Below are 27,057 nucleotides of genomic sequence, written 5' to 3'. Positions count from 1 at the left end.
ATTTCCCCAGAACCTTCCAATTTAACCCAGAAAGCGTGCCTGAAGCATAACATTGTAATACCCTGGAAGTTATTAGAATAGAATTCCTTGTAGAACAGAAGGGCGCAATTGTGTAAATGAGATCTCGCCCAACTACGTAAGTGACCTCCCTTTCGATTCTAACGTCATGCCGTTTTGTATCAACAAGTCCACCAATTGGATATAGAGGTCTCTGAGATAGAACTCGCTTCTCCGATGGGAGAATAATTTCGTGTGTTATTTTTCTGACCTTTCAAACATAATAGAAGAATGATAGAATGACTCCGGTTGCCTGGGTTCTGCTGTGCAATCAATACGTGTAAATATTTTGGCCAATTTGGGAACCCCTTCAATCAATATGGCCCAGGAACAATTCTGGAATTAAATCACCCACAGCAGTTCTAGCTTCTTCCTTTTTTTAAGCCGAAAAGTGTATTTTCTAGCGTCAAAGGGATACACAGAAGCACAGAGAGAGTCGTGTCTATGAGCCAGATAGCTGACTTTTGTAAATAATATTATCTCCGAAAAATATTCAAATCTTCCCTAGCTGGAAAGGTGCCAAATATCTTAGAAAGGCCTGGGGGAGGCGGGAGAATCTGTTGAAGAAAATGCCAGATTGCAGGCTTTTTTTTTTCCTCCTCCATAATTCCAGGAATCTTCTATTCAGATGATTTATTTTGCCTTTTACTAAAGTTTTCTATAGAATAGAATAGAATAGAATAGAATAGAATAGAATAGAATAGAATAGAATAGAATAGAATAGAATAGAATAGAATAGAATAGAATAGAATAGAATAGAACATATGGAATGGAAATAATAGAATAGAATAGAATAGAATAGAATAGAATAGAATAGAATAGAATAGAATAGAATAGAATAGAATAGAATAGAATAGAATAGAATAGAATAGAATAGAATGTAGAATGTAGAATGTAATAATAGAATAGAATAGAATAGAATAGAATAGAATAGAATAGAATAGAATAGAATAGAATAGAATAGAATAGAATAGAATAGAATAGAATAGAATAGAATAGAATAGAATAGAATAGAACAGATGGAATGGGAATAGAATAGAATAGAATAGAATAGAATAGAATAGAATAGAATAGAATAGAATAGAATAGAATAGAATAGAATAGAATAGAATAGAATAGAATAGAATTGGAATGGAATAGAATAGAATAGAATAGAATAGAATAGAATAGAATAGAATAGAATAGAATAGAATAGAATAGAATAGAATAGAATAGAATAGAATAGAATAGAATAGAATAATTTTGTTGTCACTTTGAATGTATACTAATCAGCATACGTTAAAATGAAATTTTGTTGCATATAGACCTCAAAGGGTCACCACCTCCAATATACACTATATACAGTAAATATGACAAAAATAAATAAATGCAGAATTATGCATATACCCACATATCTTATATGACACAGAGAAACAACACAGTCTAGTTCGGATTATGTATACACGTACATGGCGAGAGAAACGAATTTTGCGAGTTTACCAGATTGATGGCATAGGGAACAAAGCAATCAGTTCTTCGTATGGAAAGTCAGATTTACTTTCTTAACAAAAGTGGAAGCTATTCACCCAAACGCAAAGAGCAGCTTTTAAAAGTATTAATGACCCAAAAGGAGCCCAAAATTTCTGTCACTAAGCGAGACAGTTGTTCAATGAATTTCGCCCCATTTTACGACTTTTCTTGCCACAGTGGTGAAGTGAATCACTACAGTTGGTAAGTTAGTGACGTGGTTGTTAAGTGAATCTGGCTTCCCCCATTGACTTTGCTTGACAGGAGGTCACAGAAAGGGGACCACGTGACACACACACACACACACACACACACCAGGGATGCTGCAACCGTCATAAATATGAGCCAGTGGCCAAGTGCTTCAATTTTGATCATGTGACCATGGGGGAGTCTGCAATGGCCGTAAGTGTGAAACACGGTCCTAAATGACTTTTGTCAGTGCCGTTGTAACTTTGAACGGTCACTAAAGGAGCTGTCGTAAGTCAAGGACTACCTGTAGTTTTTAAAAGTAGTAATGGAGGAGGGAGTATTATGTATATCTGCTGCCTTATATTACTTTATAAAAGGCTAGATAAAAGGCCAGATAAAAATGTCATCAATCAATCAACTGCAAAGTAATATCAAAAAAAGACCCCTTTCATTTACTTCACAATACTTTTTACCTGCTTTTGGTGGCGGGGGAAACCCGTATTTAGAGACAGATAAATAATTTTTCACTCTCCTAGTGGATAGAGAAGCATGAAAAGCAAAGTCTGTCCAATCCAAAGTTCAAAATTAAGCATTTATTGCCGAGGCAGACAATAATACTGTATATTTCAGTGCCTGGAGAAATGTACATTTTTGCCTTTAACTTCCCTGTTTTCTCGTTCAGAACAAGCCCCGCCCAGGCCAGGTGTTCGAATGGATACCTCAGGCAAGTGTTATTGTGCCTTCATTGTGCTACCCATCCTTTCTCCATTTTGTGATGTGCCTGGTTAAATCTCAGCTTACAGCCACAGTCACCCATGAATAGCCAATTGCCGTCCCGTGGGGAGTCGCGTTTGTGTTTTTCAACTTAACTGCGCAAAGAATGTCCATTTAATCCAGAAACATTAAACATCTTTCTCTAAACCAACTCACCTATTATTGCTTCATCCAGTACATTCCACTATCCTATTTACCATGGAAAAATGTTTTCATCTATCACGTTTCTAAAAAAATTGCCCATAATTCATCATATTTGTCTTTCTCAATTGACTTGAACACCAAATACAGAATATGTTTGTTTGCCCGATTGTTTAGAGTCTATGATATTATTGTTTATTCCTTTATATATTATTCCAATCCATTGCATTTTACTCCACTTTAAGCTCTCTGCATTTTGAACCTATTTCCCAGGTTACTGTAGGTGTGGGATGCATGTCTCATTATAGATAAAATGGCAGAATATGTAATTGTAAGGGTGTTCAACAAAATATAGAGAAGTTTTTATTTATATGTTGGCTATGGGTGTCGTTTTTAGCTTTACCTGTGTTTTGCTTAGTTTTTAGTATTAATTTATCAATAGATTTAAATATTTAATAGTGCGCTAAAATGTTCAACGTTTTCTAAATATAGAGTGCAATTATTTTAATGCTGAAGAATTTTTATGCTGACCTTAAAAGTGATTGACCTACTTTTTTTATTTATGAATCAAATTTACGTGGCCAGCCATCTGACAGAATGTGACTCTGGGCAGCATATAATGATTTATTTAAATAAAATAGAAGAACATATGGATAGGTTCTATAAAAGATCAACTACATCCATGGCAATGACGGATGTTCTTCATTTTTTGTGATGTTTTTATGTTGTAAGCAGCCCAGAATTGTTGGATACGAGCCGGGCTACAAATATATTTCATAAATAAATTAATAACTACCACAATCCCAAGATAGCACGATTTTTTATTTGGCATGGAACACCTTGTTTACAAAACCTGCATAGCTTGACAAGCCCGTGGCCATATTTATTCACTTGAGAATGAGTGTATATTTACATTATCTCAAAATATCTAGTTTTCTTAAACTGAACTTCTGCTGTCTTGCTTGTAAATCTTTCCTTAAAAAAATCTATAGACCTTGCCCTTGGATTTTTATTTATTTTTTTCTTTAAGAGCTTAGGCCTTAAAGTGCTGTAGCAGTGTAAACTCTTATTGATCAAGTGTAGGACAGTGGGATGTTGATTGAGCTAATAAAAGTTGGCATTCAACCATTTCTGGAGAACCACAATGTTTGCGGTCCTGAAGCAAATCAAACCCACCAACGCAGGTATCCAAAACCATCTTCTAGAGAACGGTTTGCTAATTTGAAATAATGAGGGTGTTCCAAGAAAGTCAATCGCACGAATTTTTGATATGGTTGCGTGGCCATTGCTCCATAATAGGAATGTCTGTGGAGATTCTCAGTCATCCAGGGTGTAGTTGTCCCAAAGTTGCTTTTTCAAAATGCAACTGGATTTTTGAAGGTCCAGGAAGATCCTCCTTAATTCCAGGTAGCTACTCCCCTTGATTAGATTCCATCCATTGTTTCTTGCCCTGCCCTCTGGTGTTTTTGGAAAATAAGTTGAACATCACACCCACCCCCGCCTCCTCTTCAAATACTGAGAGATTTTGTTTTTCCTTGAAGATGTTTCGCTTCTCCTCCTTCTTCAGTTCTGTCAGAAGTTCTGTCAGAAGTCACAAGTGAAGAAGCTTCTTGGATGAGAAGCGAAACATCTTCAAGGAAAAACAAAACCGGTCAGCATTTGAGAGGTTGCCACAAAGAGGAGTGGGGGGGGGTGTCAACTTATTCTCCAAAGCACCAGAAGCAACCTGGAATTAAGAAATACAGTGAGGACAAATAACCAGTGGAACAGCTTGCCACCAGAAGTTATGAGGGCTTCATCACTGGTGGTTTTTAAGAAGAGACTAGACAGACACTTGTCTGAAATGATATAGGAAATAATGTATAAATGCTTGAGCAGGCTGTAGGACTAGAAGCCTGCCAAGGTCGCTTGTAGCTCTTTTTTGATTGATTGATTGATTGATTGATTGATTGATTGATTGCCTTTTGAAAAAGCATCTTTTGGGCATCCATAACAGGAAGTTTTGTCTTCCGATGTTTATTCTTCCCAGAATTACAGGGCAAATATAAACGTCATGAAGACTACATCTGATATTTGACACATACATATTTACACATATACAATAGGTAAAGGTAAAGGTTCCCCCACACATGCGTGCTAGTCGTTTCCGACTCTAGGGGCCGGTGCTCATCTCCGTTTCAAAGCCGAAGAGCCAGCATTTGTCCGAGGACATCTCCATGGTCATGTGGCTGGCATGACTAGATGCCAAAGGCGCACGGAACGCTGTTACCTTCCCACCGTAGTGGTCCCTATTTTTCTCCTTGCATTTTTACGTGCTTTCGAACTGCTAGGTTGGCAGAAGCTGGGACGAGTAACAGGTGCTCACTCTGCTACGCGGCACTCGGGATTCGACCCGCCAAACTGCCGACCCTCTGATCGACAAGCTCAGTGTCCTAACCCACTGAGCCACCGCGTCCCTCTACATATACTGGCCAATTTCAAAAATTTATTTAAAAAAAGTCCTTTGGAATTTGCATAAAAGGCAACCTGTCATTCGTTCCTTAGAGCAGCTGAGCCTTTTTTGTGTGTGTGTAAGTTCATATGCAAGGCAGAAATCAACTCTCAATAAACTGCTATTTTCAACCAGGTTCCGATTACAAGGAATTAGATGTTCACCTTCGGAGGATGGAATCCGGATTTGGCTTCAGAATTCTTGGAGGAGATGAACCAGGACAGCCAGTAAGTTGATTTTTGACAATTTTACACTGTTGGGTGTCTGTAACTGTCGGAAATATATACTTGGATAATGGCTGTAGCGAAATGGCATTTTTAAACGTGTTCACGTGTTGAAAAAAGCAAGTCTCTTGAGTGATCAGCGTCTCCATCTACAAGCTGTCATTGTGAGTCAGTCTGTATTATGTTACCGAGAGCATATCGTCCGGTTTCATTTTTTTTCTTGACATCTTTCAAAAAAATGCTGATTTACAAGCTCCTTCAAGTGGGTCTGACAACAAAACGGCACCACCGTGCTTCAACGTTTTCAGAGAAAGTGAACATTAGGCATGGCTACACAGCTCTGGAAAAAGGACTGTTGGAGGACTATACCGACGTTGGGATTTTGAGCTATGTTGGAGCTCTCTGATTATCACTCGTTCTTGAAAACCATCAGCGCGCATCTTGGGACTCAGTTGCATTCTGAAATTCATAAAGTCGCAATGTGCAGTTATTCTTTGCAAGTAGTTTGCTGCAACCACTCAAAAAGTTTCCATTGGTTTTATTTCGATCGCGGACCAGCAGAGAACTGCCCACATAACCATGATGCCAAAATAGAAATTAAAAATTTAAAAAAAATCATGCTGACAGAATAAAATATGCCCTCGAGTCAGGAACACCGAGGCCTTTCCAGGTCGAAAGGGTTAGCCAGTGACATCACCGTTGCCCTGGGCACTTTCTTTCATATCCCCCAGCAGGAGCTGGAGCGAAGGACGAACGTTCAATCCTGCCCCACGTCTCGAACATGGTAATAATAATAATAATAATAATAATAATAATAATAATAATAATAATAATAATAATAATAATAATAATATAAAGTTGGAAGGGACCTTGAAGGTCATCTAGTCCAACCCCCTGCTCAGGCAGGAAACTCTATATCATTTCAGACAAATGGCTATCCAGTATCTTCTTAGAAACTTCCAGTGTTGGAGCATTCACCGCTTCTGGAGGCAGGTTGTTCCACTGGTTAATTGTTCTCGCTGTCAGGAAATTCCTCCTTCATTCAAGGTTGCTTCTCTCCTTGGTTGGTTTCCATCTGTTGCTTCTTGTCCTGCCTTCAGGTGCTTTAGAGAAGAGTTTGACTCCCTCTTCTTTGGGGCAGCCCCTGAGATATTGGAACGCTGCTATCATGTCCCCCCTTGTCCTTCTCTTCATTAGACTAGACATACCCAATTCCAGCAACCTTCCTTATATGTTTTAGCCTCCAGTCCCCTGATCATATTTGTTGCTCTTCTCTGTACTCTTTCTAGAGTCTCAACGTCTTTTTTACATCGTGGTGACCAAAACTGGATGTAGTATTCCAAGTGTGGCCTTACCAAGGCCCTGTAAAGTGGTGTTAATACTTCACGTGATCTTAATTCTATCCCTCTGTTAAATGCAGCCTAGCACTGTGTTGGCTTTTTTGGCAGCTGGTGCACACGGACTTGTCCACTAGGACTCCGAGATCCCTCTCACAGTTTCTACTATTGAGCGAGGTTCCACCTATACTATACCTGTGCGTTTGGTTTTTCTTGTCTAAATGTAGAACCTTACTTGGCAACATCCTGCCCAGCGTTCCAACCACTCAAGCCACCATGCTCCTTAGATAGAATAAAATAAAATAACATTAGTCCTATAGCATTGTCAGCCTTCCAAGATAGACCAGGGTAGGAAACCAAAGTCATGTAGGCTTACGCTACAATATTGCAAGTCTGAATGAACTTCCTCTGTCTCTTTCTTTCCCCTCCCCCCAGCCTTTATTTTCATTTTGAACTAGGGAGGGTCTGGTTTGAGATGCTCACTTGGTTACAGATATGGCCCAGACTCGGCTTACTTTTATCTGACCATGGTCTAAGTTGCAAGGTTTTTTCCTGTTCCTCAAGGTTATTCCTCTAGCCCAGGGGTAGGCAACCTTGGCTCTTTTATGACTCGTGGACATCAACTCCCAGAATTCCTGAGCCAGCATGGCTCAGCTTGGAAACCTCTCCCTTTTCCCTCAGCATGGCTGGCTCAGGAATTCTCGGAGGTGAAGTCCACGAGTCATAAAGCAACCTAGGCCTAGGGCAGGGGTAGGTAACCTTGGCTCTTTTATGACTCGTGGACTTCAACTCCCAGAATTCCTGAGCCAGCATGGCTCAGCTTGGAAACCTCTCCCTTTCCCCTCAGCGTGGCAGGTCAGGAATTCTGGGAGTTGAAGTCCACGAGTCATAAAAGAGCCAAGGTTGCCTACCCCTGCACTAGCCTATTACATCAGTACCGATGTACATAATTCAAAAAAAAAAACCCCACCAAAAACAAACAAGGATAGTTGAATAAGATCGTTTGAAGCTGAAGCTGGCCTCCTGCCCGGTTCTCTGTTTATCTTTTATATTCACCGTGCTCCGAGCCATTCCAAACTCTTAGGTCCCTCTTTGTCCTTGGTGACAAAGAATAAAAGAACGTCTTCCTTCTACTTTTTTATTTTATACTTTTTCTTTTCAAAGGCACACAAGATTCTTCAGCCTGGAAGAGACACACGTGTAGAATCTTTAAAAAAAAATAACGGGGAAGCCATCGCTTGATGTAGAGACCCCCTCAGGATGTACTTCTCAACTAAAGTCAGTTGTTCATCAAGGAATTTTGGTCGGGTGGTAAAAAAAAAAGTCTGTATTTTCCCCAGAAAATGGAGCTGCTTTGGGGGGGCCGTTAAGCTATAGGGTGACAGCGCTAACATATTTGCCTCCGAAGTCATCTAATACTATGCTCGGCATCCAAGGCGCAGGCCTAATGACGTGCTTTCACCGCTGACTGATTTATACACACATCTCTGCTTCCCTTATGATATCTGTCAATGTTTCATCAGGTGAAAAATGACTCCACTGGAAATCATTATTCATCTGATTTCAGCCTCTCAGTTGAGCTGAATACTCAATCAAGGGTAATTTTTTTTCCCCACAAAAGCAGTCATGCATACAGTAAACATTGGCTGTGCAAACACCCCACGGATTGCCCTGAAGCGCCCGGATACTCAATTGTAATCCTCGATTGACAACCGTTAGTTTGATGACGGTTCCAAGTTACAACGGCACTGAAAAAAGTGACTTCTTCTGACTGTTTTTTTCACCGTTACGACCTTTGTGGCATCTCCAGGCTCACTTGATCAAAATTCAACTGGGTTCACGTTTATGACGGTCGCAGTGTCCCAGGGTCATGGGGTCCCCATTTGCAACCTTCCGACAAGCAAAGTCAATGGGAAAGGTGGATTCGCTTAATAATCAGTTTACTAACTTGTCAACTGCAGTGATTAAACTGCAGGCAAGGAAGGTCTTGGTGGAGCAGTGGGCTAATGCCTCCTTAAGTAACACCAGCTGCCTGCAATTAGTGCAGGTTCGAATCCCACCAGGCTCAAGGTTGACTCAGCCTTCCATCCTTCCGAGGTAGGTAAAATGAGGACCCAGATTGTTGGGGGCAATAAGCTGACTTTGTAATAATGCCACTGGGGGGGGGGGCAAAAGCCCTAATAAGCAGGCATATACATAGAATGAAGGCTATTGCTAAGCACATTGATTTGTGCTTCTTAGATTGTAAGCCGCCCTGAGTCTTTGGAGAAGGGCGGGATATAAATGGGATTTAAATAAATAAATAAATAAATAAATAAATAAATAAATAAATAAATAAATAAATAAATAAATAAAGGGGCAAAACCTGCTTAACAACTGTCTCACTTAACAACAGAAAGGTTGGGCTCAATTGTGATCGTAAGTTGAGGACCACCTGTATAAATAAAGCAACAGAGATCAAGCACCTGTCCACAGAATTTTGATATCACTTGACACACAACGCTTCCTAATCAAGGTGTTTCCCAAATGAAATGGGAATCCTTCTGAAATAACCAATCACTGCATCGTTCTTCATGGTCTTCGTGATGTTCCTCATTGCTTAGGGACTCCTCCTCTGAAGAGAACCTGTTGTGAGAAAGAACCAAAGTAACTTTCATAGTACTGTGGGGGGTCCTTGGTGCTCTCTGAGCTTGGTTGTTTTCTTGCAGACATGTCATTACCCAACTAGGTAACATCATCAGTGCTAATGTGCTGATCAGTAGCACTGATGATGTAACCTAGTTGGGTCATTAAACATCTGCAAGAATTAAGCTCTGAGAGTACCAAGGACCCCACAGTCCTCCTCCTCCTCCTTCTCCTCTCTACAACCTCACTCCCTTCTAGCACTGATGACATTACCTAGTTGGGCCATGAAACATCTGCAGGAATCAAACTCAGAGAGTGCCACGGACCCCATAATCCTCCTCCTCCTCTTCTCCATAAATCCCACTCCTTTCTAGCACTGATGATGTTACCTAGTTGGGTCATGGAATGTCTGCAAGAAAACCACGAAGCTCAAAGAACACCAGGATTCCCACAATTCAACTCTGACTTAACAAATATGTTCTTCTATCGCTTTCATAATGCTGCTTCATTTATTTAATCATGTCACAGCTAAGGTCCTTAGATTTCCAACTCGCACATTACAGTAGTCCATTACCTACTGTGTCAGCTCCCTTCCCCCCAACTAGCATAGCATTCAAAAGCCAGGTTCTAAATTTAAATGAGATGTCAGAAGATAACAACACATTTCAGACAGAACATTTATTTCTCATCTGTGGGAAGCAGAAACTTCTTTAATAGCACCCGTGTCTAATCAATGTTTCGCAACATAAAATGTATGATCAGATTAAAATTGAGAGGAGCAAACCCTACAGGAACAGGCGGTTGCAATTATCTTGTCATGAAGGCCTCAGGAGCTCACACACACCACAACCACAATTTCTGCTAAGACAAGAGTCCTGAAGAAAATAATTTCTCCAGCTAGGGCATCGGCCATAGGTTACCAAGTACTAAATAAACCCTTTTAAACAGCCGAAATAGCTTTGTCCTGCAAACTCCGATCTTTCCAGTGTCCTAAACACTTACAGACTTAATTGCAGGAGAGTTTCTGTTTTGGAATTTTAAATCCGTCCTTTAAAAATAAATTTCTTCGGGAATGTAATTATTATACACGCCTTGCTATTCAAATCACGAATCCCAGAGCTGTTTAGGAAAAATTGTACATTTAATTGCTTCAGAAAGCTTGAGTTATAGTAATTACAGGTAGCCCACGAATTACAACTGTTCATTTAGTGACCATTCGAAGTTACAACAGCACTGAAAAAAGTGACTTATGACCATTTTTCAAACGTACGACCATGGCAGCATCCCTGATGTTACATGATCAAAATTCCAATGCTTGGCAAACTGTCTCACATTTATGATGGTCGAAGTGTCCCGGGGATTATGTGATGCCCACTTGTGACCTTCTGACAAGCAAAGTCAACGGGGAATCCAGGTTCACTCAGTAATCATGTTGCTAACTTAACAAGTGCAATGATTTACTTAACAGCTGTGGCAAGGAGAGTCGTAAAATTGGGCAAAACTCAACCGATGTTTCACTTAGCAACATACATTTTGGGCTCCCCTGTGGTCATAACCTCAGGACTACCTCTATTAGGGAAGAGCCGTGGTGGCACAGTGGTTAGAATGCAGTACTGGCTAATTCTGCCGACTGCCAGCAGTTCGATTCCCACCAGCTCAAGGTTGACTCAGCCTTCCATCTTTCCGAGGTCGGTAAAATGAGGACCCAGATTGTTGGGGGCAACAACAAGCTGTAAGCTATAAACCGCTTAGAGTGGGGTGTAAAAGCACTGAGAAGCAGTATATAAGTCTAAGTGCTATTGCTATTCCTTCCTTCCTTCCTTCTTTCCCTCCCTCCCTCCCTCCCTCCCTCCCTTCCTTCTTCTTCCTCTCTTCTTCCCTTTTTCATTGTCCTTCCTGATGGCACAGTGGTTAGAAGGAAGTATTGCAGGCTAATTTTGCCCACAGCCAGGAGTTCGATCCTGACCAGCTCAAGGTTGACTCAGCCTTCCATCCTTCCGAGGTTGGTAAAATGAGGACCCAGAATGTTGGGGGCAACATGCTGACTCTGTAAACCACTTAGAGAGGTCTGTAAAGTGGTATATAAGTCTAAGTGCAATTGCTTAGTGCTCTTGCTATTCTCTTTGGCTTTTATGAAGGATGACTCCCGAATCTAATTGCAAAAATACACACAGACAAAACCAGGACTGAAAAAAAAATGGAAAATTCTACCTACTCATTGCAGAGAACATTCTGGTTGGTTTCATTTTTTTCCACTTCTCACCTCCCTTGTGTGTTCTAACTTAGATTCTGATTGGGGCAGTCATTGCAATGGGCTCGGCTGACAGAGATGGCCGTCTGCATCCTGGTGATGAATTGGTCTACGTGGATGGCATCCCCGTGGCTGGCAAAACCCACCGCTACGTGATCGATCTGATGCACAACGCAGCTCGGAACGGTCAAGTGAACCTTACCGTGAGAAGAAAGGTGCTACCTGCAGGTGAGTTGAGGGTTTGGAGGAAGGGGAGAGTATTAAGAAACTCGAAAGACAATGCAGAACATACTTACGTTCCAACTTTCCTTTAGAGTCGTCCGTTGGAACTGGCAGGTTTCCTCTCTCGTTGTTCTGTGTGTCATGGTTCCAACAGATGAAACTCTTTAAAGAACTTCGAGGCATTGTTTACCTTAAAGAATCTTTATTTGAGCAGCACAGCATCGGCACTAATGTAGTCAAAGCCAAAACCTGAGTTCTCCTCCCCTGAGCACATAGTATCAAAGCACAATTCCCTCCCTCAATTAACAGTCATAAATCACATTCTCCAATTAGTTTGAAATGCAGGCTACCCCTCCAGTTCTCCAGCCCGCCAATTCTTATCATCTCTTATTTCAGTAACCTTGGTTCTCACATTAGGTTCAGTGTTGTTATGTCTAGCTAAACTCTCGTGCACATTTGTTCTGTACCAGCCTGCTACCGGCCCTGCAGAAAAGGCAACCCCTTTACAAACGGCAAGAGGCTGGAATTATGCCTGCCAAATTTATTACTACAAAAACAAACAAGACACGAACCAAGAAACAGGAGCTTTGAAACACTATCCGAGCGGTTGCCTTCAGCAAACCAGCCCTCCCCACACATTCCCCTTATATAGAGTTCAGGGCGTGGCTTCTCTCTGCCTCCTTCCGAGAAGCCCCATTGCCTTCCTCTGTTTACTCCTACTTGACTGCCTCCTGCATCGGGTGTCCTTGAACAGGGCCAGCTGTGGGTCATCTTCATCCACACTGTCAGGCTCACACAGCTGGGTCTCCGTGGTGACCAAGTGGGAGGGGCCTGGCTGAGGGCTATCATCAGCAAGATCTTCAACCCCCTGCAAGGTCTTCAACACCCCCCTCCTCCTCTGAGTCGTCCGACCCAACTGCTGAACCCACAGGCTGACCCTGAATCACAACAACATTCCTCCCCCCAGCATCATCTAACTCTAACTCTAAGAGCAAAACATAAGAAGAAAATGGTTGCATCTCCATCTGTTGTCAAAGCAAAAACATCCGATGTTAGCAGCGTTGACACTGTGTTACCACTACGATTGTCTGGTTGGCTGTTGTGTTGATATCAGGGCTGTGTCTGTCTTTGTAACCAACTTTCCAAGTAGGATCACTTCGTTGTGATTGCACAGATCCATTGCCTACTCCACCCGCTCCCCCCTCCTTCCAAATGGTTGGGGTCAGGTGTCAATAGTCTAACTAGCGAACCCAACAAAAAGATCCTGCAAGGCAATTAAGTCCCCAAAGGTAAAACTTTATTGCAGAGGTCCCCAAACTTTTGGGCACCAGGGACCACCAGTTCCATGGAGAGAGGTTTTTCTGTGGACCAGAGGGTGCGTGGTTTTGTGTACTGCCTGCATCTGGCGGATGGGGCCTTGCTTGCTTGTGCGGCCTGATTGCTGGCATGCTGTGGCCTATTACTGGTCCACTGACTAAGGGTTAGGGACCCCTGATTTATTGGATACACTATCTCAGAACTGACAAAACAAAACCAGCTCTGAGTTTTCCCACGCGAAAGCTTGCTTAGTTAAACAATAGATTCCCGTGCTCCCCACCTACCGGGTTTTCACATTGCCCAGTAGTAATACTTCTTTTTGTTATGGGAACAGCTCACTTCTCCATCAAACACCTGCGGTAATGACCTTGGCGTAGTGCAGGCTCTCATGGTCCGTGAACAGCTTCTTGTCAATCCATTTCCTCCCTTCACTTTTGTCTCCTCCCCCTCCTTTTCTAAGGCATGTTGTTTAGTGATAGAAGCTAGCAGGCATCATAGCAATTCAGTCTTGACAACAGGCAGTCCTTGTCTTATAACCGTTCGTTTAGTTGCAACCACACTGAAAAAAGTGACTTATGATCGTTCTTCACATTTATGATCATTGTAGCATGGGCATGTGATCAAAATTTGGACCGGCTGCTGGCATGCCACAGACCGGTACCAGTCCACAGACTGGGGGTTAGGGAACCCCGTCTTACAATATAAGGGGTGTCAAACTGCTGACCCACAGGCCAGATGCATCGTAGCGAAACTACATCCACCCCATTGCCAATGATGGAAATAAAAGCCGTGCTACGTCGCGACACGTCACGTGACGATGCAAGTTTGACACCCCTGATCTAGGTTGTTGGGGGCAACCTGCTGACTCTATAAACTGCTTAGAGAGGGCTGTAAAGCACTATGAAGCCGTATATAAGTCTAAGTGCTATTATTATTTAAAACCTGAATCATACCTCTGAAAATTGCTATCATTCTTCCAAATGTGAACATTGGTGGCTGCCACATAGAGAGGTTTGCAATGATTACTATATTAAAAAAGGACCAAGGCCTGTCGTGCCTTAAAGATTAACTCGTGAATTCTGCCAGCAGCCTTAAGGGATTGCCTCCAGTGCACATTCATTTTTGCTGCAACTGGGGAACGCAGCTATTCTTTTGAACGTTATTACGTTAGCAATTTTATTTGCAACGCCTTACCTAATGGTGCCTAAAATGGAATTTGCCTTTTTCACAGCTGTCTTGCCATGACCGAAGGCTTCCGAGCACAATCTACCATGTGTTTTTTTCCCTAATAATTCCTAATGTGGAATTTGTCTTTTTTCAAGGGTTGATCGTTTCCTTGAACCAGCCGCCATAACCGCAGGAGTTTATTTTCTTAGGCAGTCAGGCTAGTGAGATGCCCTCAGCATCATCAGGTTGATTTTGATTTGGAAAACGTTTGGTACAAAGTGTGTCCCTTGAGAGTTGGCTTGAGCTGAATTGCGTTTGATGTGGCCCTTCCTTCCATTTAGAAAGATCTATTTTCATCACAGTAGCAACTATGAATGTCTCATTCTTGCTCCTCACACTTAATTACAACTCTTTGATGACCTTTATGACAAGGTTGGTATCTCAAAAAGCTTTGAGAATCTCACAATTCATCAGGAGACCTTGGTGCTCCCTCTGAGCTTGGTTGTTTTCTTGCAGACGTTTCATGACCCAACTAGGTAACATCACCAGTGCGAGGAGGAGGAGGAGGAGGAGGAGGAGGAGGAGGACAATGACTATGGGATCCTACTCCTCCTCCTCCTCCTCCTCCTCTTCTTCTTCTTCTTCTTCTTCTTCTTCTTCTTCTTCTTCTTCTTCTTCTTCTTCTTCTTCTTCTTCCTCTTCCCAGTTATTCTGTAATTAAGAAAATGTTAGTTTCTCTGATGGGAATCAACTAAGAATAACAGAGCTGGTCCAACCCCTTGCTCATGCAGGAAACTCTAGTCTATACCTTCTTCTCTTCTTTCTCCTCCTCTTCCTTTTCCTCTTCCTCCTTCCTTTGAAAAAAATTATTCCTTACAACTGTGTGGTCCTCCTCCTCCCAAACCTCCCTCCTTTGTAGCACTGATGACGTTACCTAGTTGGGTCATGAAATGTCAGCAAGAAACCAACCAAGCTCAAGAGAGCACCAAGGACCTTTCAACCCTGAGCTACAAATATTCTCCTTTCTTGATTCTTCCATCAGCAGGCAATCTCCACTTAGTCTTGCTGCCTATTTCTTCACTCTCCATTCTGTAAAAAAAAACCTTTTTCCATTTTCAACTAAGAAGTTTTGAGAGAAAGTTTCATTAAGGTATTCAACCTAGAGCTGGTCAGGATTGAACTCCTGGCATTCGGTAGAGTTAGCCTGCAATACTGCATTCTCACCACTGCACCACCACAGTTTTGTTAGCAATAGCACTTAGACTTATGTACTGCTTCACAGTGCTTTGCAGCCCTCTCTAAGAGGTTTACAGAGTCTGCAGGTTGCCCCCAATAATCTGGGTCCTTGTTTTACCAACCTCGGAAGGATGGAAGGCTGAGTCAACCTAGAGCCGGTCAGGATCAAACTCCTGGCATTCGGTAGAGTTAGCCTGCAATACTGCATTCTCACCACTGCGCCACCATGGAATGAAAAAAAAACACCCATCTCTCTGATTCTGGTCAATGTCTTTTTTTTTCCAGGGGAACCATGTCCAGAAAATGGCAGAAGTCCAGGGTCTGTGTCCACCCACCACAGTTCTCCCAGAAGCGACTATGCTACATACGCAAACAGCAATCACGTTGCATCCAGCAACAACACTACGCCCCCGGAGAGCGTCCCTTCGCAGAGCGTGCCAACCAGCGACGTCATCATCCATCGGAAAGAAAACGAAGGGTTTGGATTCGTTATCATTAGCTCCTTAAACAGGCCCGAATCTGGGTCAACGATGGGTAAGTTAAATCTCCTGTTAAATCTTCTTGATTAAAACCCCGAACAAGCTATTTTGCTAGCAGCAATAGTTGCCAACTATTTAACCATAGCGTTCAGCATTGATTCTCTCTTGATGTCCTTGGAATCAATGAGATCAATTATTTCCTTGGGTTTATGACATCCAGGGCACGGTTGTCCCAAAGGTCCTTTTTTCAAAAGACCACTGGACTTGGTTTCTTCTTGAAGCTGTTTTGCTTTTCATCCAAGAAGCTTCTTCAGTTCTGACTCCCTCAACACCTGCCAGAAACCACAAAGTCCAGTTGCCTTTTGAAAAAAGCATCTTTGGGACAATGTCACCGGGTGGTCTGTTTCAAATCTGGTCGTTGTCAGACACGTAAGATTTAAAGAGTGCCCTATCCATGTGCTAATGTTTCAGTTTGGGACAGGCTCTGCAGCTCTAAAGAAAGGAATAGATATTAAGCATCGCATCTCTCCAGCAGGGCATAAAGAACCAGGTTAGCTATTTGCAGGCCTCATCAGAGTCAGAAAGGCCAAACATGCTAGGCAGCGTAAAATGCACTTTGTACAGTACGTCCTTATAAGGTGCTGTTTTTGGAAAAGAAAGTCCTGTTAAATTAGGTGAAGGTAAAGGTTCCCCCGCACATGCGTGCTAGTCTTTTCCGACTCTAGGGGCCGATGCTCATCTCCGTTTCAAAGCCGAAGAGCCAGCGCTTGTCCGAGGACATCTCCGTGGTCATGTGGCCGGCATGACTAGACGCCAAAGGTGCACGGAACGCTGTTACCTTCCCACCGTAGTGGTCCCTATTTTTCTACTTGCATTTTTACGTGCTTTCGAACTGCTAGGTTGGCAGAAGCTGGGACGAGTAACAGGCGCTCACTCTGTTACGCGGCACTGGGGATTCGACCCGCCAAACTGCCAACCTTCAGATCGACAAGCTCAGCGTTCTAACCCACTGAGCCACCGCGTCCCTGTTAAATTACTCTTGTTGAATTACCTTTTTTTTTACAATTTGTGCACTTACCTGTCACTTACAATGCAAAAAAAAAAATCTAATGGGAGAGAGTCGTAAATTCATCATGGGAACAGACTCTGTGAATCACGCACCTGCCTGATAATTCACATAGTATTAAATTGCAGCGTTAATGGCTCCTCTTGTAAAAGGGTGAAAAGAAATTAGAGAGGTGACTTTACTTGTCTTTTAAAATGGCATAGAACATAGGATAATAAGGTTAGGAGGTTTTCTAGACCAACTCCCTGCTCAAGGAAGAGATCCTTTTGTAGCATTTTTGGGAAAATGGCCGTCCATGCAGGAGATGGAGCTGAAAAATCCCTTTTGAAAATATATTTTGTATGAGCTGTTGACGTTCCTACATGAACTTGGATTTGCTTGGATTTCATGGTAGAAATTTCCCGTGGGTTTTGTTTGTTTGTTTGCAGTTCCCTTGATGCAAGCTTGATGTTTTGAGAATTTAGTGGGACCCAGAGTCATTCTCAGCCTTACATACCAGAAGACCCAGGCTGGAAGACGTCACTGGATACAATCAAGAGAAAGCTAAGTGAGCTTATGTTCAGTTGAAATCAATGAGATTTAAGCTCAGAGACAAGCACTTAAGCCCCATTGATTTCATAGTTAACTTTCTCTGGATTGTGCCCACTGTATTTCAGTGTTCTCCTAATATTTCCATCTGTAGTCAAGGCTTTCTAGAGGATCGTATCCTTATCAAAGTTAGCAATATTTGCCGTACTTAACTACAGATTTACAAGAAACCTGTGACTGTTTCAGGTCAGCTGGCCATGGCTGGCAGAATGTAGCTTATTAGCCGTCCCTCACTTAGGAGTAGCTGCACTCCCCCCAACGAATGAAATGGGAAATTTGAAAGAGAGAGAGAGAGATGTATAGATTAAGATGATAGATGGTGGTAGGTAGGTAGGTAGGTAGGTAGACAGACAGACAGACAGATAGATAAATAGATAGACATAAATTATAGATGATAGATTGAGAGAGAGGTGATAAAGAAAGAAAAAGGAAGAAAGAAAGAAAAAGGAAGAGAAAAAGATGATATAGATTGATATGTAAAACAACTGCTTAAGACGCAGTCGGCCCAGGTTCGAATCTCAGAAGGGTATGGCTGACTGATGAGAACAAATAAGTTTGAAATGATCATATCGGTCTCCCTTTATTCTTTGTTAGCAAACCAAAAAAATTACACAAATATGAGCTGCCACTGCTGTGGCTACTGCCTGTAGATGGCCTTGGGCTAGGCTGAAACAGGAAATAAGATTTGTCCCATGTCTGGGACTAGGCAAGTGTATTCTGAATGCTTAACAAGCATTTAAGATAGATAGATAGATAGATAGATAGATAGATAGATAGATAGATAGATAGATAGATAGATAGATAGATAGATAGAGAGATGATAGACAGATATAGATAAACAGATAAAATATAGATAGATGTTAGATAGATAGATATAAATGATAGATGATAGATTCAGAGGTGATGAAAGAAAGAAAAACAAAGAAAGATGATAGAGATTTATACACACACACACACATATATATATATACACATACACACACACACACACACATATATTTGAAATCAGTAAAAAATAAAAACAATGAACTCCGAGATATAAGAAAAAATTCTTCTTTATTGCTGAGCTTTTGTCAACAAACTGTTGACATCATCACAGCAAGGGCTGAACGATAAGGGAGTCAGTACATACACTTGTATGGCAGTTACAACATTCAAATTGTGGGATGTGGGTGTGGCCTATTCGTGACCTGGGATTCCAGTTTTTAAATTTATTATATATACATATACATATACATATACATACTGTATACATATACATATACATATACATATATATATATAGAGAGAGAGAGAGAGAAAGATGATGATGATAGATAGATAGATAGATAGATAGATAGATAGATAGATAGATAGATAGATAGATAGATGATAGATTAGAGATAGATATAGATAGAAAGAAAGAAAGACAGATAGACAGATATATAGATATAGATATAGATATATAGATATATATAGATATAGATATAGATATAGATATATAGAGATATATAGAGATATAGATATAGATATATAGATATAGATATAGATATATAGATATATAGATATTTACATATATACATATATACATATATATAGATATATATATAGATATATATAGATATATATAAAGGTAAAGGTTCCCCCGCACATGTGTGCTAGTCGTTTCCAACTCTAGGGGCCGGTGCTCATCTCCGTTTCAAAGCCGAAGAGCCAGCGCTTGTCCGAGGACTTCTCCGTGGTCATGTGGCCGGCATGACTAGACGCCAAAGGCGCACGGAATGCTGTTAACCTTCCCACCGTAGTGGTCCCTATTTTTCTACTTGCATTTTTACGTGCTTTCGAACTGCTAGGTTGGCAGAAGCTGGGACGAGTAACAGGCGCTCACTCTGTTACGCGGCACTCGGGATTCGACCCGCCAAACTGCCGACCATCTGATCGACAAGCTCAGTGTCCTAACCCACTGAGCCACCACGTCCCTATAATAGATATATATAGATACAGATAAAATATAGATGTTAGATAAAGAGAGAGAAATAGGTAGCAGTCAGGCAGACAGACAGGCAGATACACAATATCTTGGTTGACATTTTTTTCTCTTTTACTAAGTTATTGTCTGGAAAAGCAAAGACTGGGTTTGCATTTTTGCTTCTCTCTATTGCAGTCGCTTTTAATCAAACTAGACAGACCCTTGTTCTGGAGGAAGAAGGGACGGAAAAAATTTCACTCTGAAATTCTCTTTTGCAGTGTATAGCTAGAAAACACCTTAATTTATTTGCAAGGGGCCTCTGCGCAAATATCTCTTTGAAGAGTTCCATTAACCCTAAAACAGAGGCTGCCACGCCCAGAAGCAATTCACACTCCTAACCAATCATGGGAATGCAGTCTTTTTTTTTTAATGATGTTCTGAGTGTATATATGATGTTTTACCATAATTCAGCAGGTCAAGCTTTGATCAAGGTTTATTCTTTTTCCATCCATTTAACTGCTCAAAATTGCCCTGCCTGGCTATTTTGCGAGAGAAACGTGGGCTCCACTTTTTTTTCTTTTTAACTGGAAAAGGATTTTTAAAAAAAAAAAGATAGGAGAAAGGAGTAAACAGCTCTTCTCTGCTTTCGGTAAATAAATATCTGCTGATTTATGAGCCCTCCCCCCCCCCGAAGATTCTTTGGGTTTAAAAAAAATTAAGCAGCAAGCTCCTGCAAGTTTTATGCACTTTCTGTCAAAATGAATAGATGAGTGAAAAAGGCACGTCGGGGAAAAGGAGAGCATGAGAATCAAATTCACCTATGCAGAAAGTGGTTATATTTCACTGTCTTAGACTGGATAAATGTAAGCTGAGTTTAGTCATTTCTTTAGCACTGATGCAAACCAGCTGCAATTATCCAGGATCTTCTTAGGAATCCACATTGAATTTAAGAGCCCATTGTCAGGGCAGAATCCGTCACTGTGATCAAAACGATAGACTGGCGTTGGACTCTCACAGTGCCACAAACCACACACACAGAGAGAGAGAGAGAGAACTGAAATAGAAATAGTACTCAGACTTATATAGCGCTTCACAGTGCTTTTTTGCCCCCAACAATCTGGCTCCTCATTTCACCGACCTCAGAAGGATGGAAGGCTGAGTTAATCTTGGGCTGGTCAGGATCGAACTTCTGGCAGTGGGCTGTCAGCCTGCAATACTGCATTCTAACCACTGGGTCACCACAGAATGCTCTGGTTGTGGAGACAGGGCTAGGAGAAGCTATTTTGTCTTCAGATGGATCTTCAAGAGGAGATGCATTCCTAATGGAAGGCAGCTCCTCTACTTACCTTATTGTTGCCATTCCTTCCAATAACGGCTGAAGTTTTGAAAGAAAACAACCAAGGTGGCAGTGGAAGCTCAGGCAGTAGAGAAACCAAAGGACAAAGAGAAAAGCCGGGCGGGAATAACTAGGAGAACCTGGGCAAGCTCAGTCTGGACATTTTCCAGGGGGAGCCATTTTGTCTGTCTATAAATCTCTGTAGCTGTGGCTTGCTTCTTATCCATCCCTTCTTTTGCCTTCCAGCCGTACCCCATAAAATAGGGAGGATAATTGAAGGGAGTCCTGCTGATCGCTGTGCGAAATTGAAAGTCGGAGACCGGATCTTAGCTGTGAATGGCCAGTCCATTATTAACATGCCTCATGCCGATATTGTGAAGCTAATTAAAGATGCTGGCCTTAGTGTAACTCTTCGCATCATTCCTCAGGAGGGTAAGTCCTTGACCCTTAAACTCCAGGATGGAACTTGACGGAGGAACCAATTAATCCGAACGGCTCTCTTGGGAAAGAGGAGGGATGTTCAGAGGGGTGGGCAGGGCCCGACATTATATCAAGGGTATTGCTGGACCCCTGCAGACTTTGCTGGATACTGATAATGTTACCTAGTTTAGGCCATGAAATGTCTTCTAGAAAACAACCACACTCAAAGAGCTCCTCGTTTCAACCCTGAGCTACAAATGTTCACCTTTATTGGCTGGCTGGAATAGAATCTCAGCCCTTCAGATGACAAACATGCCCCCCTGTTGTTCCACAGAGGTTCCACAGAGACTGCAAAAAGCAGGAATGTTTACATTGAGGAGAAGGATATGAGACTGTCTTTTTGTTGTTGTTGTTGTTGTTAGCTGCGAAGTCGTGTCCGACCCATCGCGACCCCACAGACAACGTTCCTCCAGGCCTTCCTGTCCTCTACCATCTTCTGGAGTCCATTTAAGCTCGCGCCTCCTGCTTCAGGGACTCCATCCAGCCACCTCGTTCTCTGTCGTCCCCTTCTTCTCTTGCCCTCCACCTTTCCAAGCGTTAGGCTCTTCTCCAGTGAGTCCTTCCTTCTCATGAGGTGGCCGAAGTATTTTGAGTTTCAGCTTCAGGATCTGGCCTTCTAAAGAGCAGTCAGGGTTGATCTCCTCTAGGACTGACCGGTTTGATCGCCTTGCAGTCCAAGGGACTCGCAGGAGTCTTCTCCAGCACCACAGTTCAAAGGCCTCCATTCTTTGGCACTCGGCCTTTCTTACGGTCCAACTTTCACAGCTGTGCATTGCAACTGGGAAAACCAAAGTATTCCACGGTTGCTCACAAATAAGACCAGGTCTTATATTAATCTTTGCTCCAAAAGACGCATTAGTGCCTCTTTTCCAGTTAGGTTTCATTTTGGGGGAAATACGATACTAAATGCGTCAGCCTGGCTAACAATCTTAACTGGGGCTTATTTTGGGGGTAGGGCTTATATTACGAGCATCCTGAAAAATCAGGGGTGGGCTTATTTTCCAATTAGGTCTTGTCTTCCAGGAAACAGGGTATATTTGAATCCATCAGAAAAAGCCCTGGATGGAGCATGGGTTTTTTTGCCTTGTAAGAAAACTAGCCTTGTCCCAACTAGAATCGGAAATCATCTTTGCAGCCTCTAATAGTTGCCATCTCATTCCATTTTACATTTGTTTGTTTTACCATCTCGCTTTTCATTTTGGGGAGGATCCCCCACCCCACCCTGCAGTCTGTACTCTCTGACTTTCTGCCTAACCAAACATTTCCATTTCGACTGAAAAAAAATTACTTGGAGGAGTATCAAAACATCTCAGTTTTAATAAACTTTGATGCAGTTCCCTTTTAAGGTGTTTTATGGAGTTGCATTTCCACTGACCTCGGTTAACTTCCTCGGGGCTTTTTAGGGTTGTTAGCTGAGAACGGAGTCAAAACATTCAGACTCTTAACAGATCACTCGGAACTTTAGGTATTTTTGCTATTTCTCCTTGTGGAACCCCCCTGCAGTGGCGTAGCGTGGGGGGTGCAGGGGGGGCCGGCCGCACCGGGTGCAACATCTGGGGGGGCACACTCGCACTCGCAGCTCTCTGCCCCTGCCTGGCTCACTCACTCTCTCTCACTGCAGTGCTGGCTGTGCGAATCCGATCCGAGCCGCCGGGTCGCCGCCCACTGTGTTAGGGGGCGCAAATTACTTGCCTTGCCCTGGGTGCTGACAACCCATGCTACGCCACTGCCCCCCTGCTCCACCAAGCGGAGGGGAGGGGTGTCCACAGATGGTAGTCAAAAAATTAATCATGGTAGCAGTGAGACTGAAGCTTGACCTGTTTTAGATGTAATTTGCAAACTATAAAAGCAAAGATACAACATAGATAGGTAGATATAGACAGATGATAGATAGATACGAGATAGATAGATAGATAGATAGATAGATAGATAGATAGATAGATAGATAGATAGATAGACAAATGATAGATAGATAGATAGATAGACAAATGATAGATAGATAGATGATAGATAGATAGATAGATAGATAGATAGATAGATAGACAAATGATAGATAGATAGATAGATAGATAGATAGATAGATAGATAGATAGATAGATAGATAGATAGATAGATAGATGATAGATAGATAGATAGATAGATAGATAGATATGACAGATAGATATGATAGATAGATAGATATGACAGATATAGATAATGATAGATAGATAGATAGATAGATGATAGATAGATAGATAGATAGATAGATAGATAGATAGATATGACAGATAGATATGATAGATAGATAGATATGACAGATATAGATAATGATAGATAGATAGATAGATAGATAGATAGATAGATAGATAGATAGATAGATAGATAGATAGATGATAGATAGATAGATAGATATAGATAGACAAATGATAGATATGATAAATAGATGATAGATAGATAGATAGATAGATAGATAGATAGATAGATAGATAGATATGATCGATATAGATAGATAGATAGATAGATAGATAGATAGATAGATAGATAGATAGATGAGATGAGAGAGAAAAAATAGATATTTTGATTGGACTAGTTGCCTTCTTTTTTTCTTCACTTAATGCCATCTGGAGTGGCACCTCTCTAACCTCTTTTGTTCCATCATGCAGAGGTGAGCAGCCCAGCTTCCGCACCCAGCTCAGAAAAGCAGAGTCCCATGGCCCAGCAACATAGCCCTGGGACTCAGCAGAGCCCTGTAGCACAACCAGCCCCTCCACAGCCTCTACAGACTCAAGGACATGAAAACAGGTAAGGCAAGAATGGTTGGCTCTTGGTTCCAGTGGGAAGGTGGGAAGAGCTTATTCGGCTGAAGCTCAGCTTGACTTAATGCTTTGGTTGGTATGAAGAAAGATTTCCATTCATAGAATAGGAGAGGGGTGGGCGGAGTTAAACGAGTCCTTAGCCTAGAATCAATACATTCCCACAAATGATTTAAGTTCAAGCCCTCCTGAATTCCACTGACTCTTATCTGGTGCCAATTTAGAGTTGAACTTTAGCTGACTAGATTCTTGTGTACAGGTACTCCTTGACTTACAACCATTCATTTAGTGAGAGTTCAAAGTTACAACAGCACTGATAAACTGACTTATGACTGTTTTCTCACAACGATTGCAGCATCCCCGTGGCCACGTGAACAAAATTTGGATGCTTGGCAACTGACTCATATTTACGATGGTTGCAATGTCCCGGGGTCACGTGATCCCCTTTTGCAGTCTTCTGGCAAGCAAATTCAAGGAGAAGCCAGATTCGCCGTGTTACTAACTGAACAACTGTGGCAAGAAAAGCTATAAAACGGGGCAAAACCCATTTAACAATTGTCTTGTTTAGCAACGGAAACTGTGGGGTCAATTGTGGCCGTAAGTCGAGGACTACCTATACAGGCTTGAGCAATGAATCTTCTGAGCTGCAACTTAACGTATGGTTCTGATTCTTTGCCTCTGACACATAGGCTGGTTTTATGTTCTCTGCCTCTTAAATCTCATCCTGTTCTAAATATTCTCCTAGCGCAGGGGTCTTTCAAACTTGGCAACTTTAAGATTTGTGGACTTCAACGCCCAGAATTCCTCAGCCAGCGGCTGGATGAGGAATTCTGGGAGTTGAAGTCCACAAGTCTTAAAGTTGCCAAGTTTCAAGACCCCTGTCCTAGTGCCTCTCCATTTCTGTCCTTACAGCATCTACGTAGTTTTGCACACCAGAACCATAACTGGTCATCCTACGGACATCTCAAACACCACCGTCTTAGGAAGAGTTTTCTCCATTTCAACCGGGGCCCTCCAGATTGAAAGTGAAATGCTGCGTGCTTTGATTACTTAGCCAAGCTTAGTGGTACTCGGTTTTGCCAGGGCAATTCGGAAATAAGCCTCCGTTTGGTTATCAATGACAGATACAGAACTTGTATTATGCACATTAGAAAAATACAACATTACCTTACTTTTCGACATAATCGCCATTCAAATTGAGGCACTTGTCATCACGTCTTACAAGGTTTGAAAATTCCTTCTGCCAAAAAAAAAAAAATCTCCCGCCTGGGAATGAAGGCACCCTGTAACACAGGGGCGTCAAAACTCTCAACGTCGTGTGACGTGTCACCACGTATCGTGACTGTTTTTCCATTGCCGGCAATGGGGTGGGCGCGGTTTCGACATGACGCATCTGGCCCGCAGGCCGGCAGTTTGACACCCCTGCTGTAACAGCATCATGGAGCAAATTGTCATCATCAAAGCGGTGTGACGCAAGCCACTGTTCCATTTAAAAAACTGGTTCATTTTCAATTGATCTAGCGGATGAGTCAAACTGCAACACACCCTTCTCCTTTGCCTCCTCACCGCCTACTGAAATACTACGCACAGCACCATAGGACAGGCGTCGCTATCCCCACCTATTTCTCGCATATGCTCAAATGGAGGTTTATTTCTGAATTGCACACGTACAATCCAGCAATCTACATTTCATTTCCGGGCATGTGTTTTACAGGTTCGCAATGTAACCCACAACAGAGTGTTCAGGTCCTAATGCCATTGTTCTTTTCTTGTTTAGTTATAGGTCAGAAGTAAAAGCAAGGCAGGATGTCAAACCTGACATTCGGCAACCTCCGTTTACAGATTACAGGCAGCCTCCGTTAGATTATCGCCATCCGCCAGTATTAGATTACCAGCAATCCCCCCCTTTGGATTACCGGCAACCGCCTTTGATAGACTACCGACAGCATTCTCCAGACACCAGGCAGTTCCCCTTATCGGATTACAGACCACCTCAGGTATTTCCCTTCATTGACGTCAACATCTAGCTTGAGGATCCAAATAAATCACCAGGTTCATTCCGTTTTCGAAAATCTTACCGTTTATTGAAAACACAGCATGGTACCGTCGAAGTAAAATTAACTCTGAGGTTCCAAGACACTGATTCATAGAATTAAATAATAGTCTCTTCAGCCAAAGCCCCGCTCTCTCAACATAGCCCCTGTAAACAATTTCACTTTGTTATGGGAACCATCTGCTTCTCCTCAACACCTACTGCAGTGTCCTTGGAAATGTTTCAGGCTGTCACGGTCTTCAGCAGAATCGTAAAGGTTTCATTTCTCCATCTAAACACTTCTGAAGCATCACCTCCCCCCCAACTCTAATGCAGCAGTTCCCAACCTTTTCTATACCCCACACCCCTAGAACGCTTCTGATATATTCTCACACCCCTTACAAAAGTTTGAAATAACAGCAATGAATTACGCATATACACTCTAAGTGTGAAATTTCTAAACCCAAGTTTTTGCACCCCCTGGAATATCGTCTTGCACCCCCAGGGGGTGTGAGCACCCCTGGTTGGGAACCCCTGCTCTAAAGGCAAGTCAAAACGAAGAGGCATGTAGCTGCCAAAGTTTCATTCTTGACAATCAGTGTCACTGGAAAGCCGACAGGCCGGGTTTGAGACCCGGCACCACGCAATGTGGTGAGCTCCTGTTCCTTGGTCCAGCTCCTGCCCACCTAGCAGTTCGAAAGCATGCAAATGCAAGTAAATAAATAGGTATTACTTCAGCAGGAAGGTAACAGCGTTCCAAGTGCCTTCAGCGTATAGCCTTGCAGGCCACATAACTGCA

The 27,057-nt window shown here is 42.2% G+C and overlaps 1 protein-coding gene across 1 annotated transcript in view; it reads left to right on the top strand.

Moving 5' to 3' along the window:
* The window catches only part of MAGI2 (membrane associated guanylate kinase, WW and PDZ domain containing 2), a gene marked incomplete at its 5' end in the record, with an annotated part of 504,420 nt that overhangs the window by 441,599 nt on the left and 35,764 nt on the right, over positions 1-27,057 (top strand). Inside the window, 6 exons of the mRNA XM_083366234.1 lie at positions 5,294-5,385; positions 11,631-11,823; positions 15,823-16,071; positions 21,201-21,386; positions 24,077-24,215; positions 26,004-26,223. Coding sequence (XP_083222360.1) covers positions 5,294-5,385; positions 11,631-11,823; positions 15,823-16,071; positions 21,201-21,386; positions 24,077-24,215; positions 26,004-26,223 — 1,079 coding nt within the window. The remainder of the gene's footprint in view (positions 1-5,293; positions 5,386-11,630; positions 11,824-15,822; positions 16,072-21,200; positions 21,387-24,076; positions 24,216-26,003; positions 26,224-27,057) is intronic.

This window comes from Vipera ursinii, assembly GCF_947247035.1.
Source record: "Vipera ursinii genome assembly, chromosome: 6".
Lineage (NCBI taxonomy): Eukaryota > Metazoa > Chordata > Lepidosauria > Squamata > Viperidae > Vipera > Vipera ursinii.
This window is presented reverse-complemented; position numbering and strand designations above follow the sequence as displayed.